General features: G+C 45.5%; 1 protein-coding gene across 1 annotated transcript in view; it reads right to left on the bottom strand.

Moving 5' to 3' along the window:
• The window catches only part of CD40LG (CD40 ligand), a 166,501-nt gene that overhangs the window by 63,063 nt on the left and 83,688 nt on the right, over nucleotides 1–19,750 (bottom strand). The window contains exon 4 of the mRNA XM_086918636.1: nucleotides 14,880–14,942. Coding sequence (XP_086774762.1) covers nucleotides 14,880–14,942 — 63 coding nt within the window. The remainder of the gene's footprint in view (nucleotides 1–14,879; nucleotides 14,943–19,750) is intronic.

The raw sequence follows: 19,750 nt of genomic DNA, 5'->3' as shown, positions 1-19,750 counted from the left end.
GGCCCCTTGCGGTGGGATGCCTGGCTTTCACCTTGTGGATACCCTGCCGGGGTTATCTCAGAGGGGAATACCAGGACGGGTTCCCTAAGCAAGCGCTTAGATACCTACCTCGGTGGGTGATTTGCGCTATATAAATGCATGTACATTTACATTTACTACACACTACCAAAGAAAATAATTGGATGCAGGCACTAAAATACCACCCCATAGTAAATGTTAAATTAATCAAATTTATTTGACGTTAAATAGATATGCAGGTGTGTGTGTGAATAACTATATATATATATATATATATATATATATATATATATATATATATATATATATATATATGCTTCAAAAGCTCGCCTCCTCCACAACTTCACCACGGACTTCCAATTTGGTGCTTCTTTTTAGTTTATTTCATATGTGCGACCATTCATCACAACGCGTTTCGGCAGATCCCTGCCTTGATCACATGACAACAATGTTGTGAGACACACCTCTTTTTAAAGTGACTGTGCTTAAATAGACATAGAAAAAATACTTGGCATTCATTGATAGTTTTTGTTCATTATTGTTCCAAAGATAATAATTTGATTTAAATACATGTAAAATACAGATAAAATCAATTCCCTATGTCCAATGACTGCTTAAATGCATTAGTGGACAAGCATAGACAGCTATGTTGTGAAATACATTGTTTCATTGTTCACAGCTAGCTAAAGTGCATTCTATATTGACTTTCAATGTGTATTGCGATGCCTTCCAACTTGTCATGCATCTTTATCTCGAAACGGTTCATGTTTTTTTTCACATTCTTGTTTTAACCACTGAACACTTCAACTTTGAATAATATTTACTTCTTTGTCTGAAAAACTCAATAGCAGTGTGTATCCCGGGGAGGAGCTTCGCGCACAACCAAGATGGTCGCGTGAGCACAGGGTTCCCGAGACCCTCGCCATCTCCCGCATCTATCCTGAATTTTATCCTGACTGCGACGACGGGTTATTGAAAACGCAACCCAGCTGATATAATAGCTGCTTTCAAAAATTGATTTGGACCCCAGGAACCGAAACTAAGATACTTTGAACTTTTGTGGCCTGCTCCATGGAACTGCCCGGGGCTCGAGTCACTGTGGTGCCCGGGTGGTAGTTGAACAACAACGGCCTGCAGGGTCCTGCTCAAGACCTTGGAGTTACCTTTTGATTTCGTTTTTGGTTCTTCTGCCTCTTCCTATCTCCACACCACTCTGGCAGTCCGGGAGCCGGACCCCGCAACTTCACCGTGTGCTAGCTGCCGAGTGTTCCTGGTCGTGTGATCTCCTGCTGAGACTTACACTTGGATATCCCTGCAGGTGAATCGTGAGGAGTCATTTTCACCAGGTCTCAAAGGCCCCTCCGGGGCGCAACATCTAATATGGCGGGCAAACCCGACAGCGATAAACGGAAGTCCAAAACCACTCACGAGGGGGTACTATTCAATCGAACATTATGGATCACTATACCCAACCTAAAGGGTCCCCCGGTGGTGCGAGTAGCTCTCTGGAAGATGCGGGTGACGGCTCAGCCGCAGTGGATGATTTGACCCTGCGCGATGTCATGGGCGCCATTGCTAGTATGAAGACCTCCATTGGCCAACAATATGAGGCTCTGGCTCTAAAGCTTGACACTGTGGCAATCGATGTCAACTTGATCAGGGTAGACTTATCAAAGACTAACGAAAAGGTCAAGTCCCTAGATTTGAAGATCTCCAGCCTTACGACCGATGTGTCCGATTTACAGATGGAGGTTCGCAACCTACGATCCTCCAATGATCTCTTTGCTCGCCGGCTGGAGGATTTTTAAAGTCGGGCAAGACACAATAACGTGCGTATCATTGGGGTCCCTGAAAAATCAGAAGAGTTAACCGCAGATCTCCTTGTGGAAGACCTCATCTTAAAACATCCCGCTCCCAAAGGCCTGAGCAACCTTTTCGCGGTGGAATGCGCACACAGAGTGCCAGGTGGGAAGCCGAAGCCGGGTGCCCCTCCACAGCCTATAATCGCCAGAATTTTCAATTTCAGAGATAGAGACGCTATCCTGCAGGCATCAAGGGTGGGTGGCCCCACGAAGTTTGAAAACACAATCGTGAGCTTCTACCCTGATTTCACCCAGTTCGTTCAGAAACAAAGGATGGGGTTCCAGGGGGTGAAGCGGCGACTGAGAGACATGGGTATGAAATGCGCAATGCTTTTTCCAACTCGGCTACGTGTTGAATACAATGATCAGACGTTTTTCTTTGACCGCCCTGAGAGAGTGAGTGACTGGCTTGATACTTTGTCTACACAGCGTGATCGCTCGGAACATTCTGGAGGTGCTGAAGGTGGCCCGTTGGAACAAGAATGAGAAGTGGTTACTGGTTTCTGGACAGTGTACATAACTGGCAGCTGTGGTTTGATGACTTTTGTATTTGCGATACTTATGGTGTTATACCCAAAGGTGGCGAGGGGGGTGGGACTCTCCCTCCTTTGGGTTTCTTCTTGTAGACTAGTTTAATGTTAGGGCAACAGGCACACTGCAAGTTGGGGTGGCTTTCGAGTCTAACGCAGGGGTGCAGCGTGGAGGGGTGTGTTCCGGGGATTTGTTGGGGGTAGGGGGGGGTTGGGTGTGTTTCATTTTGTTTCAAGGCAAAGCATTATTTTGCATCTTGATCTGGGTGTTGTTTTCGCTGTGGGGTGGATTCTGCACTTACTTCCGAGTTGGAGGGTTGAAGTTATTGTGTTGGAATGTTAACGGGTTGGGGGATAGGATAAAACGAGGAGTAGTGTTGCAGCTATTGAGACGCCTGTCCCCTGACGAAGTTTTATTGCAAGAGACACATCTGATCGAAAATACATGCCATGCTATGAATCTGCGAGGATATCGTCTAATTGCACACTCTGGATTTTACTACTGGATCTAGAGGGGTGGGTATCCTAGTTAGGAGTTCCCTCCCCTTGGAGTTGGATGACATAATTCTTGACGATAGGGGACGCTATGCTGCGCTCACTGGTAGGTGGGAGGGGAAGACTATCTCATTGCTTTCTGTGTATGTTCCACCTGATCTGCAGACTTCTACCTTTGCTGATTTAGGGAGAGTAGTGTTGGGGCTCCCTGAGGGCATGCTGGTGATGGGTGGAGATGTCAATTCTGTTGTTTCCGGTAGGGAGGACCGCAGCCCCCCCCCAGGGACCTCACAAGATCACAGTCTTGGTTGAGTGGTTTTTTGTAGACGCTGGGACTGGTAGAATGTTGGAGACTGCTGCATCCTGGACAAGCGCCATATACCTTTCACTCTGGTGCTCACGGTAGTCTCTTTAGGCTTGACTATTTCCTAATGCCAGCAGCACAGGCCTCTTCGGTTAGGGAAGTCAGACACCTGGCCAGGGGTATTTCAGATCACTCCCCACTGTGGCTTTTGATGGACATGAAGATGGGTTCTGAGGGTCGAGTGGCTCCGATCAATCCTTGGCATCTCCGTAACCCCAAAACCCGGGCAGAGTTGGTCAAGTCTTTGGATCACTATTTTACTGAAAATGTGGGGTCTGTGTCCTCTTCTGTTTAGCTGTGGGAGGCTTTCAAGATGGTTATCCGTGGTCAGGCGCTATAGTTAATTACTGGCGCCAAGAAAAGCAAAAATGAGGGGGTGATCCACCTGGAGACCGAAATAGCTGAGCAGGAAGGGGATTTGGAGTTGGGTATCACTCATGATAAAGTGCATGTCCTCAGTCTCAAACAACTTGATTAATGGACACTGCTAGAGCTATGAGTAGAGAGCAGCAGGGACGGCAGTATGATGTGGGAGACAAGGCTGGGAAGCTGATTGCTTGGTTGGACAGAAAGGAGAGGGCGAGTTGTGTTGTTCCTGTGATTGAGAGAGCTGATGGAGTGCGTCTGACTGACCCGGTGGAGATTGTGGAGTGTTTTGCTGAACATTTTCGAAATGTATATTCCCCAGTCTCCGACAGACCAGAGGAAGACTCACATCTGCTGTTAAGGGACATTGCATTGCCTCGCCTATCGGACCCAGATAGGGATCTGATGGACGCAGCATTTTCTGACGATGAGGTGGCAATTGCTATTCGTTCTGTCCGCTCGGAAAAGCTATGGGCACTAATGGTCTCCCCGTTGAGCTCTATAAGCTCCGTCCTGACAAAATGGCGCTGTATCTTCGTGATATGTTTTTGGAATCGCAAGACATCGGTTCCCTTCCTCATGATCAGCGACTTGCGACCATTGTGGTGATTCACAAGGAGGGGAACCGCGTGATCGCTGCACATCCGGATGTACCATGTTACAACGCATACCGTTACAACTACCTACCATTACAACGCGACCATTACAACGCATACCATTACAACGCATAGCGCTTTGGGGTGCTAGATAGTGGTAAGTATAATTTACTATTCTAACTCCAGTCCCCGTGGACCCTAGGGAAGGTGTTGGATAGTAAATTATACTTATTCCCTATCCTATAGCGCCCCCCAGCGCAATGCGGTGTAATGGTATGCGTTGTAAAAGTCGCGTTGTAATGGTAGTGCGGAGTAACGAATGCGTTGTAACAGGTGCATACCATAAAGGTGATCGGTGATCTGATTCATCCAGATCAATCTGGTTTCATTCCACACCGTAATACAGCATTGAACTTGCGGCGCCTGCATGGCGGTTGAAATGGGGTGGACGTCAGCGTATCGCCCTTGCCAAACTGACACTTCCCTGGTATGATGGCGGTATCGCACTTCCGGACATCAAGCGATACTACTGGGCCTCCCAGCTGGGAGCGATTAATCATGCAATGTACGGCCCGCGTTAAACCCTGCGTATGAAATGGATAAGTGGCAGCTGCCGGGTGGAGATTATAATAGGGCGCTTTACTCCAAATCTGTTGTAGGGAAACTCTCGGGACCCACCAAGATAGCAGTGCAAGTGTGGCAGTGTGCGAATGCAGCAATGGCGTGGACGGACCGATTGACCCGGCCGACTCCGCTCTATGTGTCAGAAAGACTGGGTAGCTTGTGGAGGACGAAAGGCTTTGAGAAGTGGGATATGATTGGTATTTGTAAGGTTGGGGATCTCTGGACCAAAGATAGGATAAAGTCCTTTGAAGAGTTGAAGGTAGAATGTGAACTTAGTGACAAGGAGTTCTTCCTACTACTCCCCCCATAATCTGAATTATTTATCATGTATGGGCTTGCCCACCCTGTTTCTGTTTGTTGTAGCGCCATGAAGCCGCTGGCGAACGTGCGCTTTAAAAATAATTTTAAATTCAAATTTAAATTCTTCCGCTATGTACAGATCGGCCACGCATTGAGTTCGGTTTTTCCTGCCGGTGTCGCCATCCCGGAATCATCCCTACTCGAATGTCGGGTGCTAGACGGATACGTTCCAGACAGCACTATCTCTCTGATATATAAGAAATTGATCAACGATCGTGCAGACCTGCTGGTGCACCTCAGAGAGGTTTGGACCAGTGATGGTTTAGAGCTGGATGATGAGGACTGGCAAGCTGCGATATCCTCTCCCAAGGATGTCGCGATTCCAACCCGCCTCCGACTTGTGCAACTTAAGATCCTGCATCAGATTTACGTGACTGGCCCTCGCCTGATTTGTATGGGTTATTCTGTGGATGGGTTGTGTAAGCGTGGATGCGGCTTAACTGGTACTTTCCTCCACATAATTTGGGAGTGCCCGGAGGTGGTAGTGTTTTGGAATCGAGTGGATGCAGTGATGGAGGAAGTTACGGATGTTCCACTGTTGCCCGAAGCCAGGCGTTGTTTAATGAACGTTTGGGAACCGACTGATTATGATGCGGCGCAGACTCGGTGGGCGACCCCTGGGAATATGATCACTAAGAGAGATATAGCACAATTGTGGGGGTCCCAGAGACCGCCCACTATCTCGGCATGGAAGGAGAATATGGATTGGTGTATGTTTAGGAGAAAACTGTGTATGTGGCGCGCGGCAGGCCGAGGAAGTAGGGTAAAATTTGGGGCCAGTGGAACTCGCACCGGGGTGATGTTTGCACACCTCCCCTCACTGATATTCGGGATGTGACTCCTTCCCCCTAACCTGACAATTCTAGTGTTGTCTCGCCCTAAGGTGCTGTGCCTCTGTTTCCCCCCCTGCTCCCCCTCTTTTTCTGCACTGATGATTTGTATTAAATTGTAATGCGCTTCTTTCCTCCCCTCGAACACGTATCCAGCTGTATTGTCTTCTATTGCCTTGTTATTTTATGTTTTCCTTTTTTATTGTTAACTAGCAGCCCGTCCCGACGTTGTCCGGGAGCAATTATGCTTCAGGGCACCCGCCGGCCCTGACGCTGTCTGCGGGTCCCCGGAGCCTTCCTCCATATATTGCAGTTACTTTGTACGCTTTTGTAACCTGCACACGTCACTTTTTCCTCCTGTAATGCCCCGTCTACTACCTCTGGCTGACGATTGTCACTTTTGTAATGCACCTCTCACGTTTGTCATTTTAGCTTCATAACGCACCTCTCACGATTGTCATTTTAGCGCCGGTCACCGCTCCTCCCTGCCGCCGCTCCTCACTGCCTGCCCGCCGATCCTCACCGCCTGTCCCCCGCTCATGTCCGCTGTCACTGCTCCTCCCCGCGCTGATCTCTGCTGCTCCTCGCGCTCGTGTACGCCGCTCCTGATGTCAGCACGCACGTCGCGGCCGGCGCTACTTTGAAGCTAAGTTTTTTTTAACTTATATTTTTTAAATTACGTATTTATTTATAATTTATATAGCCTATGTCCATCTGCACACCCTGAGGATTACAAAGATGTATCGGGTGTGTGGATTGGCGCTGTGGTTCCTGAGTTTACCCGCCTCAAACCCTCAAAGTTCTTCCTTTATAATAGTAGTATAGATAAAAAGAGTAATTAAAAAAAATGTCTGTATCCCCTTAACCCCCATAACTAATACCTAATAGTGTTAAAAACATTTTATTGCTTAAAAGTGACTTAATAGTGCCAAACATGTGACACCCAAACTTCTTAAATAAATTTCAAACTAATATTGAGAGCATTTACACAACCTCTAGCTCAGTATCCACAAATAAATGTATTTCTCTGAGACAGTTTTCTAATAGGCTTCTTCGACTGAAACTTTCTAACATCACATGAATGGTTCCCATTCATTCTTATTCACTGAAAAAACCATAGGTTTCAAGCAGGTTATAGTTAGGAATTAGCATTTAAAAAAACCTTAGAAATTCACTGAAAAAAACATAGGTTTTAGGAGTGTTATAGTTAGCTGGACATTTCACTCATACAAAACCATTGAAATTCCTCCGTTATAGTTAGTTGTACTAACTTTAACTGATGACATCACTGATGACATCATCCAGTGAATGTGGTTTGGTTCCATATGTCAATTTGTATTATATATATAGCAATCTGCATTGAAGAATGAGTGGATGTATCAGTATCTAGATGGAAGATTTAGTAGCAGTGTGATTGACTGTGTACTTGACTAATTTATAGTGTCTCACTAAATATGTTGGATAGTGACTAAACTGTGTGAATATCGGTATTACTTTCTCAGTTGTTGTGTAAACTGCTGCACTATTTGGTTACTAGCCATGTGAAAGTCTATATTAGTTGTTGATTAGTTAACTGATTATTTGTATGGGAGAGTGAATGTGTGTGTGGTTCGGTTGGGCTGTGTGACTGCCCAAAGATGTGTCAATAGTTGATTCAGTAGGTTTATGACGTTAAGACTACATATTATAATAGTTGGGTGAATGAATATGTATATGGATGTGGTGATGAGCAAATATATCTCTCAATGGTACATGTCCAACAAACTAGAATAATAAAAGGCAGTGTATGTGACATTTTTTGTATATAAATAAGTATATGTTAGAAATGGGTTTCTGGTTGGCTGAGGCTTGCGCCCAAGTCAGGCAGAAACCACCACTCTAGTCAGAGCAAGGAAGTTACACGCCAAGATAACCCCTGCTCACCCCCTTGGTAGCGTGGCACGAGCAGTAAGGCTTACCCGGCGGCAATGTAAGTTAAGGATTTGTGCACGCACCCACCAGCAACAACATCCCAGGCCCCCCACAAAAGGAACTCCACACAAGGTATATGTAAAAATAGCCTTTGTATTACAAAACACATTAGATAGTAAACACACTCTTTACAATGTGCCAGAGGCACGGGCAGAATTTACAGGGGATTATATACATGGGAAAGGGCCACATGGACCACTGTCAGGAATAAGCACTTTTAGAACTGGCTTTTGGTAGAATTAGCACTTTGTAGAAGTAACACTTTTAGAACATAGAACATATAATAACTGGCGGCGGATACGGACCGTACCTTCCGTTCTAGTTGCGTGGGATAATGCGAGTGATCTCCTCAGTAGGCCTGAGCAGGCGGCAGGCGTGCTACAAGCGTTTGGCTGCGGCGACCAAGGTGCGGGGCTCAGAGGAGGAGGGGGGCAGGGTGGGGGCGGCCCAGCAAAGCGGACACGGCTCAGAGGAGAGCGGCACGGCTCGAGGCATGAGGGCGGCCCAGGCACGAGCTGCCGAGGTGCAGGATGCGGGCGGCCCAGGCGGAGCACAGCACGGCTTCACAAGGAGCGGTGCGGCTCTAGGCGAGGGCGGCCAGGCACGAGCTGCAGAGGGGAGTGAGCGAGGCACACTTCAGGCTAGGCCCCAGCGGCCCAAGGAGATACGACAAGTCCCAGCAATTTGTCAGAGAAGACACAATAGAGTCCACTGGTCCTGGGACTCTGGTCAGGGGGCGAGCTCAGTATCAAGCCCTTTGAGATAGTTTTAAGCACCAAATAGCAAATGTAGCACACAACCAGTAACCACTAGTAAAAGGTAAGTACCACCTACGTAACCCTAACCACCGTAGAAAAATATTACACAGGGAACCATGAGCTCACTAGCATAACTATTCTAGGAAACCCACCCACCTAAGCATAAAAATACATTTAGGGGTATAGGTAAGACACATAATGCATAAAACACATTCAGTGGTGTAGGTAAAACACATGATGCATAAAACACATTCAGCAGTATAGGTAAAACACATGATGCATAAAACACATACAGCGGTGTAAGGAAGACACATGACGCATAAAACACATTCAGCGGTGTAGGTAAAATACATGATGCATAAAACACATTCAGCGGTGTAGGAAAGCAACTTTGTACATGATGCATAAAAACACATTCAGAGGTACCAGAGCACAGGGTGTGCAAAACATACAACACACAGTACATTTCCTAGCACCCTAAGAAGCACATAACTCACAACAAAGTCCAGGTTGCGCCACAGCACCAACACCTAAGCGTAGCAGCTGCCCACTACTTGCTTGGCAGCTGAGGACAGGGACAGAACAGGGCCTAAACGCATCAGCTGGCACTAAGTGCTGCGCAGCTGGGGAATGCCAGGGTAGGGATGAAGGAGTGAGACTCACTCCTAAGTTCAGAAGAACACCTGTCCCTAAAAGAAAGAAACCTAAACGGTGCAGCTGCCCACCACTTGCTGGGCAGCTGTAGGATCAAACTTGCGGCATGGGCCCTCACTGGCCCTCTGAAAGAAAACTGCACCACAGGATTGGGAGCCCTCTAGCCTCTGGAACAGCTGAGGGGCATTGGAGCCACACAGGGCTCTAAAAATGACTGGGGCCTTCAGAGCCACGGGGCTCTGTAATGAAGTCTTGCCCCCAGGAGCCCTCGGACTCCTTAAAGAAATAAATGCCCCCAAGCCCCATCACGGGACTTTTAAACAAATACAGGCCATCGCTGTTGGAGCCCACAGGCTCAGAACGAACATGCGGCATGTGTGAGCCCTCTGGCTCTCAAAATAACGGGGGGGGGCTCTGGAGCCATCCGGTTCCTAAAACAAACAAATGCCCCATCGTTGAGCAGCCCCACTGTCAAGCAGGGGCTGCTTAAGAACACAGGGACTCCATCCAAAAAAAAATTTGGATCTCTCTCTTCCCCCGCCCTCCTCCCAGGCAGCTCTACTCACCGGCTCCTTCTCCGGAGCGGGGGGGGGGGGTGCACCACGCTTCATTACATGGGAGCCCCGCAACACAGGTGCTGTGCTTTGCTGGCTGCCCCGGGGCTCTCCCTAATTCATGGGAGCCCCGGGCGGCCATCACTCGGCCTGTTTCTGTTTCCAGACGGCGGCGGTGGGCGGAACTTTCTGCCAGATCGCAAGTCCCACCCACGTCCCGGCCAAAGATGCCTGACTTCCGGTTTCACGGAGCAGGGCTGCGGCGGTGATTTCTTTTCTCGGGGGTAACACGAGGGGTAGGCTCCCTCTAGCACAAACGTAAAGGCAGGAGCGGGGTGGCCCCCTTACGAAACAATGAAATAAACAGGGTGGCACCCGTAAAGGAAAATAATAAAATAAGCGGGAAGCCATTTCGGTGGATCCCCACACCAGGGGAATCTCCTCAGGAAAGAGGGCAGCATTGCGCTGCCAATAATAATTTGCAACAAGAAGGGGTAGGCTCCCTCAGCAACAGGGCAATTTAAAATAAAGCGCTTCCCAGGCACTGGGTGGGGGGCAGAGACCTTCAAGCCCCCAAGGGAGGACTCCCAGAGCAAAGGGGTCCCAGTAACAAGCAGGGGATCCCAGAAAAAGGTCTCCATGGCAAGGAGAAAGTCTCCCAGCCATCCTCAGGCCAGGCAGAGGGGTCCAAAAGAAGTCCTCCAGCAGTCCAGGGGCTGGGCAGGGCCCAGGGAGGCAAGCCTTCCCCTGGGCCCCAGAAGCAGCACACCCCTGGTAGATTCAAGTCAGGAAAACAAGAACATTTTACAAGAGGTCACAGCCTCTTTTTTTTACACACAATTCCTTTGTCTAAAGGTGTAGGCAAGGGGCGAACCAGATACAACTGGTTCCTGAGCACTTTGTTTTTGCTCAGATCCTCTCTATTCACAGGATGGGTCAGGGACATCAGACACACCACAGGGGGTGGAGCCAGCATTGTGAGGGGAAAGCACTGCCCTATTCAGGTCCCAGGTACAGCCCCTCTCTCACATCAGCATTTTAATCTCAACACTCACCACCGGGGCAGACCCATCCTGACTCCTGGAACCAGGCTCACCAGCCAGCTCCAGCCAATCACACGCCAGACACAAATTAAACAAACATGCCAACTTCTAGAAGTGAAACTTCCACACTAGACACATTCACGCCGCACACATCATTGCGTAGCATTTAATCACATGAATCTGCACATACCAAACTCGCATCTGCACTCTTCACGCATCAGGAACTACCAGGTACACACACATTCCCCATGCATTCCTATGGGAGGGCAGGCCAATCTCACACACGCACTCAGAGAGCGCACGCACTTTACAGTGCGCCACAGCGCTAAAGTGCGCAAAGACCAGAAATCGTTATAATTATTTAATAATACCAGGCAAAAGTTCAGGGGTGAACCTGCCAGGAGGGCAAAGTCCAACAGTATACATAAGACTCAGTGATTCCATGAGTGACTGTATGGATACCTGTATACTTGTAATAATGATTTTATAACACACTTAGTATGAATTACTATCTATATGAATAAATGAAGTGGTGTTTCAATAAGTATATAGCTGAGTAATTATAAGAATGATCCATTGTTTGCATAAGTGAGTAGAATGACTGTATACTAACATGCAGCTCCCCATGTGGAAAAGCAATCTGATTTAGATTTTGAAAAAGAGAACACATTTCCTTGCTATGGGAGGGCGAGATGGACACCCCGGGACACTGCAGGAGCCGGCCCTCCCACAATACATAAAGCCCCGGGCAGTAGTAATCCCCGGGGCTTTGGAGACCTTGCAGCCCCCCAACCATGTTTTTTATGTAGCCCCAGCGGTAACGGGGCCCTCGAGTGCTCCAGGAGGGGGTTCATGCAATCCCCCTCCCACAATACATAAAGTCCCGGGGGGAGGTGGTCCTCGTGGCTTTGAGGACCTTCAACCCCTTTCCCCACCATTTTTTTCTTTTTATCCCCAGGGCTGACGATCACCAAGGCTGGGGGGCCCCTCTGGGCCCCACATAAAATTTTATAATTTTTCCCCCGGTATTTAACCCCCGGGGACTAATTATAAAAAAAAACCTCTGTTTTATTATATTTCTTTTACGGCACAGTCCACACACCCTACACGCACCTGCCGGGTTTAAAAAAAAATAAAAAATTGTGGGCCATGGGGGTCCTTCTGGGACCCCCTAAGCAAGTCTAGGGGATACAATCATTTCTACCCTGTCCCCTTTCTCCGTTTTGCACACATATTCCACTGACTTCCTCAGCCTTGCTTCTACTAAGGCACAAAATGGCTTCCAACAGTTCCTGCTTTCAAATGTTGACAACCATTTGACAGCCAATTAGCATGCAGCGCGTGATCGGAAGGGTACGCTTATGGTACGATGACAATCCTCGCAAACTCCGCGGGTCCACTGCGACAATAGATATATAAATAACTTACAGATTTATTGGGCCTTCATCACTAAAGTCCTAGCCCCCTTGGGTTAATAAATGAGGGTTTCTTAGCAACAACTGATGCTGGATACGTCACCACCTATACCGCGCTACATTGTTAAACGCGGGTCGGGATCAACCTACCATAAGAAGGCTCTCGATGAGAAAAACGGACTCAATGATTGCCAGTGTTTGATTTATCTCTGACAGGCTGTATAACTAATGGATGAGATTCAATATTTTATTGTTAATCCCGCAATTATTACGCATGTTGTGATACCTTTACATGGGAATATAAGTCAAATCATGTACAAAGTCAATTATGGGTGGTATTGAGCCTCCTTAGATAACGGTACATGTGATGCATTTATTATTGCAGTATTTTTACGATTTGATAAGAAACATACAACGTATCCTATATGTGTTATGTTATAATGGACATTCCAAGATGTCTGCCGCCATACCAAGTTTACACACGTGCACTAACAATATTCAGGGTGGTGGGTATTTAAAAATAGCCGCACACACTGTATGATGAGCGTGACCAAGCCATAATGGCGAAACGCGTTGTGGATATTTTTTTACTTGCAGAATAAATTCTTGAACTACAGCTTATGGGTGTCCTGCTTTCTTCAGTAAATTGAAGTTGTTGTGGAGTGAATATATATATATATATATATATATATATATATATATATATATATATATAGATATATATATAATTTTAAAATATAATAAATGTAAATTAAAAATAAAGTATGTAAACATGTGTTAGAAATATTTTGATTCAACACAACTTTTATCAAAATATAATACATAGTAAATAAAAATGTAATTCTGGGTAGGATTGTTTTTAGTTATTCTTTAAGAAATATTATTTCTAAATGTAATAACTATTTAAATTAATAATTTAATTTAGTTTGATTGGTTATTGTGCTGTCTGATTTTCTTTACATTAGATCTTTGCTACTAATAAAGATTTTAAAATGTTACACCCATATTTTATATGGAAATATATGAAACACTGTTTTTTAAGCAAATAATAGTAACCTTTAATAATTTTCCCTATATTTCCCCATAGGGAGATGTACACCACAGTGGTGGTGATCTCCACCTACTTGTGAAAACTAGTAACTTTGCAAATATATATTTATCCGTAGGTACACTAATATATTTACTCTTAGATGCCTTCACCCACTGGAGCCAGAGTGTCAAGATATGCAAGTCTACACTTGTAACTCTACATTTGGATATGGTTACTAGCAAAAAGAGTAGATGTATACTTAAGAGTACATTTACATGTGAGCAAATCTAGATGTTTGAATTTGTCCTTGTGAATTTACCTTTGTAATAACCATCATCATCATCAAAGTAGCTTTATTTGACTGTACAAGTCATAAAAGCACATACAAATAAAAATGTGTAAGTTAAAAAAAATCAACAATACAAGAATTAAGAGATGAGTTAAAATCTAAGTTTAAAACATGTGTGCCAAAAGCAGACAGTGCCATCATTTCCAAGAGTGACATATAAAACAATGTTAGAAAAAATGTTCATTGCAATCGGTCAGATGCACCATATTAGACATAGGAGAGCCCCACTTGGACTGATAGACCCCCGAGTACATGTTAGATGTTTTCATTGTAGGCAGTTGCTAGCCTTGGTTGATATAGAGAGAATCTGCCACTTCCACCTCAAAATCTTAGCCACAGAAATTGCGTACCTTGGTGATGGGTCGGAGCGTGGTATTCGCATAGCTGTATTATGTGATCATGTGCCCAGATTCTTCCAGAGCCGGGGGGGGGCAAACTTTCCACAGATTCACATTAGCAGGGCAGGCAAAAAAGGCATGCAAATATATTCTACTTGTTTAGTGCAAACATGACATTTGTTATCACCAAGGGAAGACCGTTTGGATGAGAAAGTCTTTAAGGGCAAAGATCCAGCTCTAAATTGGAAGTAAAGTTTTGGATCCAAAGGCTTTTTAATTATATCCCAATTTGGCTCGAGGCTCGGGCATAGTTTGAATTGAAGAAAGAGCCCCGTAAGTGAGGTAGGCTCATGGAGCCTAAATTCTTCATGTGCGACCATTTCCGAGTAGGTTTCCTTAAGGATATCTTTTTAAGGGAATGTCAAGGTAGATGGGAAATCCCACAAGTGTGATACGCCCATTTTATAAAACATGCCTCTCAAATCTCGCAACCAGCTAATTTTGTGGAATTGATCCAAATTAATGACATCCCTTAGGCCCTCTGTATATACCGCCAGTCCCTGTGTACCCCGTAGTCTTCGCCAGAATAGAATTGGGCAAAGCCTACCTAAATCCTTTAAGGATAATAACTTCTTGATGTTTTCATATCAGATATATTATCTTATAATGACATTACATGTGAAAGCAATGTTGTGGACTGAAATACTATGTTAATTCGATACCTGTTTTTTGCCCATTAGATTGTTGTCCATAAACGTGAGCAGCAATGGGGTGCTTCATATCCTCTGAAAAACAAAGATGATTACACTAGATGTTATGTATTTTATTTTAAAACCTGGGTGATTTCCTAATACATAATCATTAAGAAGTAATTTAGTAGAGAGTATCTAATATCTGGAATGATTCATTATCAAAAATAATTAAGATTGAAAACATTTTGAAACACCTATACCTTAAGAATCAGACTAATGTAATGTGCTTACTTTTTGAACTGAAAATAAAACATATTAATACTTCTAAAGTTAAGCTACTCATAGTTAAGTTTCTTTGATTTGTTTAACTTGCTTCTCAATATCTCAAAGAGACTGGCAAGTGTTGCAAAATAATCACCCTTTCAATCATTCAATAAACACATCAAATGCAAATAGCCTTAACATTAAATATAATGACCTTTAGTAGCCTTTAACATTTGTTTTGTTTCAATTACTTTTGTTGCAGTTAGAAGCTTTCATTTTTTAATACAGGAACCTTCCTCATTCGGGGAAATTAAGAAAAAGGAAACCCACAGTTGTTTCCGCACAGTTGCCAGTGGAAAATGTGGCTTAGGCCTGGTGGAAAGACTGCAACCAAAAAGAAATTAGCGAAACTCTTATGCCTCTGACTTGTGAATATTTAGGTCTACTTTGGCTCCTATGTGGGTGCAGGTCTTCATTTGCATTTGCTTTCACCACTACAGAACTCCTCCCTTAGCTATGCCTCAGAATTTTCATTTGCCTGTTTTCAGCTCAATATCATCCTATTGTATGGCCTGGCTTGAGGGCCCAACTGTTACCAGACAATTATGTGAGAATCTCCGGGAGAGGGGCCGTGACTCCTTCCACGTTTTGGGATTTAGAAATGTGTGTTTCAATTGAGCAGAAGTTGTATACTTACATGAAACAGTGCTTGCTCTCCATGCCCCTGTGATCATTTTGTTGATTTATCCAGCTGCCTGAGCTTGAACGTTCAAGAGAACACACATGCCACTGTAATGTTATTAAATTATCTTAGATAACTAGATAATTTATGCTGTTTTTCTCTGGCAGCAGCACAGATGGGAATAGGACACAAATTAACCTACATGGATTTTAGGTCTAGCTTGACAGTGCAACATTTCGCCTAACCTTGACTGATCAACAAAAATGAGTTTTCAGAGTATTATAGAGAGCAAATCTTAGGCTCTAACCACACGTTGATGCCTCTAAGTACAGGATTTAATTGGGTAAAATATGTGTGCATCCACCAAATGGACTGCATGTATTGCACTTTTTGGCTTGTGGCAATGTTTGTACTCGATACAGCAAGACAAAATTGGTTATGGGAGGACGCCAATGTTCATGGCTATGTGCCTGATCTGTTTTTTATGAAATGTTATGATCAAAAAACTAGGCCAAATATATTTATTGTGAAAAGCATATGTTAAAGTTGATAGGCAAGTAAATGTGTATTGTTAACACTCTATATTAAAGCCTACAGATAGGGATTTTGTTGCATGGAATCTCTTACATTACCATAGTATGCAAGGATTTTGAGGTAAGCCACCAAAGACAAAGCCTGGCTGTTTCACTGTGCTAATCCTTGTTAGGCCCTGTTGAGAGGGGTTAAATATTGTTTTGCAAGTTGTATTTTTCTACAAGTTTGTAATTTTAAAACTGTATGCATGTAGGTTTCTTGTTTATATGCACTTGAATAGTACTGTGTTGGGTAAAGAGAATGTTATGAGGTAAAGGCTTCATTAGTTCATTAGGAAAAGCATTTGATATTTGATCAATTCTCACCCCTAGAGTTATCAGAGACGATCAATGTCCTAAACTTGATCCCATCAGGAGCCCCTAATGATCCTTGCCCTGTCCGAGTTATTAAACAACTTCCATAAGTGGTTGGAATGGCATTGACCCTCCTGCTGAATGCCGTTTTTACATCTGGCATATTTCCCAAAATCTGAAAGAAAGCTTCTGTTCTTCTTTTGTTGAAGAAGCAGACTCTGGACCCCAAAGATCCCATCAACAACAGGCCGTTCTCACGTCTCCCTTTCCCTGCCAAAAGTTTGGAAAAGGCAATGAACATCCAAGTCAGTGCATTTCTTCATCTCAACAACTCTCTGGACCCATCGCAATATGGGTTCAGAGCATACCATAGCACTGCGCTGGCTCTATTGAAATCCAAAGAGGAGATTAGAGAGGCCCTAGACAGGGGAGGCAATGCCATATTGATTCTACTGGACCAGTCTGTGGCCTTTGACATGGTCCATCATAAAGTATTGATGGACCGGTTGTCTGAGATCGGTGTTGAAGGTCCAGCTTAGAAACTCCTACAATCCTTCCTATCAGATAGGTCGCAAACCGTGGATTTGGATGGCAATACGTCCAAACCTTTTTCACTCCCTTGTGGGGTGCCACAGGGCTCATCACTCAGCCCAACCTTTTCAATATTTACGTGGCACCACTGGCAGGAGTTATTAGGTCCTTTGGCTTCCAGCTCACCTCCTACGCTATCGACACACAAATAGTGTTGTCGTTGACTGAGGGAGGTGAAAAGGAAACAGGGGAACGTTTCCATGACTGTATGAGTGCAATCTCGGGCTGGGTGTCTTCTAATTAGTTAAAACGTAACTCCAGCAAGACCGAGATTATAAAGTTTGGGAACAATCCTCGGGTGTGGAAACCGGAGTGGTGGCCAGAGGACCTTAGTTCTAGTCCCATACCCACAAGGAGAGCCAAAAACCTTGGGGTGTTGGCGGACAATAAACTTACCATGGGTGATCGAGTAAGCATGGTGATTTCAGCCTGTTTTATGGTTCCTAGAATCATAAGAAAAATTAAGATCTTTTTGACCGAGAGCAAGCTCAAGACAGTGGTGACGGCCCTCATAATGTTGCGTTTGGATTACTGCAATGGCCTATATCTTAATGTCCAAATACAACATACGAATAGGCTTCAACTAGTCCAAAACGCAGCAGCCAGATTGCTGTCTGGAATGCCGAAATTTGTTTCTGAGAAAGTAGAACCTAAGAAAATGCACTGGCTCCCTGTAAAACAGAGAACTCGCTTCAAAGCATTATGTACCATTTTTAAGGCCATCAACGGAACTGGTCCTGAGTTCCTTAGGCGTAAATTCCAATGGTATGTCCCTGATAGAATTCTATGGTCTACTTGAGCCAAACAAGTGCAAGTTCCACATTTAAAAAAGTCAATTGGGGAGTTCATTTTTTGTGCCTCTAGAGCTTGGAACAAGCTTCCTTTTCATCTTAGGAATGCCCCGGATCTCCTCTCCTTTCGGAAGGGCCTGAAGACATGGCTCTTTTCTCAGTAGCATACACTCAATTTCCCCGGTAACCAGTACTTAGCACCAGGACACCCCAGGGTAACCGTGTGCTCTACTAGTGCAATTGTCATAACATAACGTGTAGGCACCAAGAGAGTCCGGGGGGGGAATATGTTGGTTACTAGGAGTGATGGACAGCCTCAGAAAACAAGAACTGACAAGCTTGCCGCCTCCTGGTTGACATGCAGGTCAGGCGAGATCCATAGGGGTACAGTTGTTACTCCGATGGATGGCAAAAAACCTTCAGAAGCTCAAGCAGGAAATGAGAAGTAGGAGGAAGCCCAGTGGTCACTGTGGGCAGGAAGTGAGAGAGAAACACAGAGAGGGCATCCAATCCTGCATGGCAATGACCTCGCCCATGCCTAGAGCCGCCAGTAGGCGACAGCAACCAGTTCCCCGGACGGTCTCACAGGGATGGGGGAGCACAGGCATAGACGTCATGGTGTTGGGTTCACAAGGGACAACCAGTTGAGTGCACCTGGGGAGGGGTGGCCATCGCAATAGAAGTGGAGGCTCTTGCAGAGCTTGTGGCAATGACAGGCTACACTCTCCCAGCAGGTCTGATGTTGAGTGGCGGGATTTGATGGCTCCGGCAACCTCTGGGCTCCCCATTACATATGTAGACATCCTGAGGTGGAGGTAGGGGAACAGAAGCCATCCAAGAGGTCCTCAGCACTGGTTCCATGAAGATATTGTTGCGGGGGCAGCGGGCCGCAGAAGAAAGTAGGAGGGAGGAGGCAGTGGTCTGCCCAAAAGCTGCAGCCCATGCAGGTAAGAGTGGGGGGGGGGGGGGCGGTGGGGCTGTCTGGGGGCATTTTGACAGACAATGACAAGGGAATATTAAATAAATAATTAATTTTCCCTCATTGTCTGTCGAAATCCCCTCCTACCCGGCCCGCTGCTCTTACCTGCACGGGCCACGGCTGCTGCTGAACTGCTGCAGCCTGCACTGCCGGAGTGTTACACCCCATGAACGGTCCCTCTGGGGATGGAGTGCGCCAAATAGGTAATCTCTGAGACATTCTGGGCCTAATGGACTCCACAGGCCCTCATATGGGCAGTCAGAGCATTTGATAGCAGCACCCACCGCAGGCCCCAGGCAGGTTTCTAGCTGCAGGTAACCTGGCTGTTGTAGGCTCTTGTCTTGCAAAGGGCACATCAGCTTACAACCCCGCCCAGACAACGCAAGGGGGCAGCATGGGACAGCAGGGTAGATGATGGTGTGAGCGAGCCCTCCAAGCAGCTAGGTGAGAGCCCCACTCCGAGCAGCCATCTTGGTTGTCTCCAAGCTTCGAATCCTTGCTTGCAATTTTTAAGAATGTGTTTGCTGTATTTCAGAGATACTGATTCAACTGCAATTTTGAAGGATCAGGGGAGGGTTGTTTTTAGACAAAACGAGGGCCAACCACTTCAAATAAATGGGAACTGACAACTAATCACCACAGTGCAATGCAGCCACCCAGCAACGATAAATACCACAAATTCACTCCCTGCTGACCATAGACAAGTC

The sequence above is a fragment of the Lissotriton vulgaris genome, chromosome 4_1 (assembly GCF_964263255.1).
Source record: "Lissotriton vulgaris chromosome 4_1, aLisVul1.2, whole genome shotgun sequence".
In the NCBI taxonomy this organism is placed as follows: Eukaryota; Metazoa; Chordata; class Amphibia; order Caudata; family Salamandridae; genus Lissotriton; species Lissotriton vulgaris.
The sequence above is the reverse complement of the archived record's forward strand: the minus strand, read 5'-3'. Positions and strand labels throughout refer to the sequence as shown.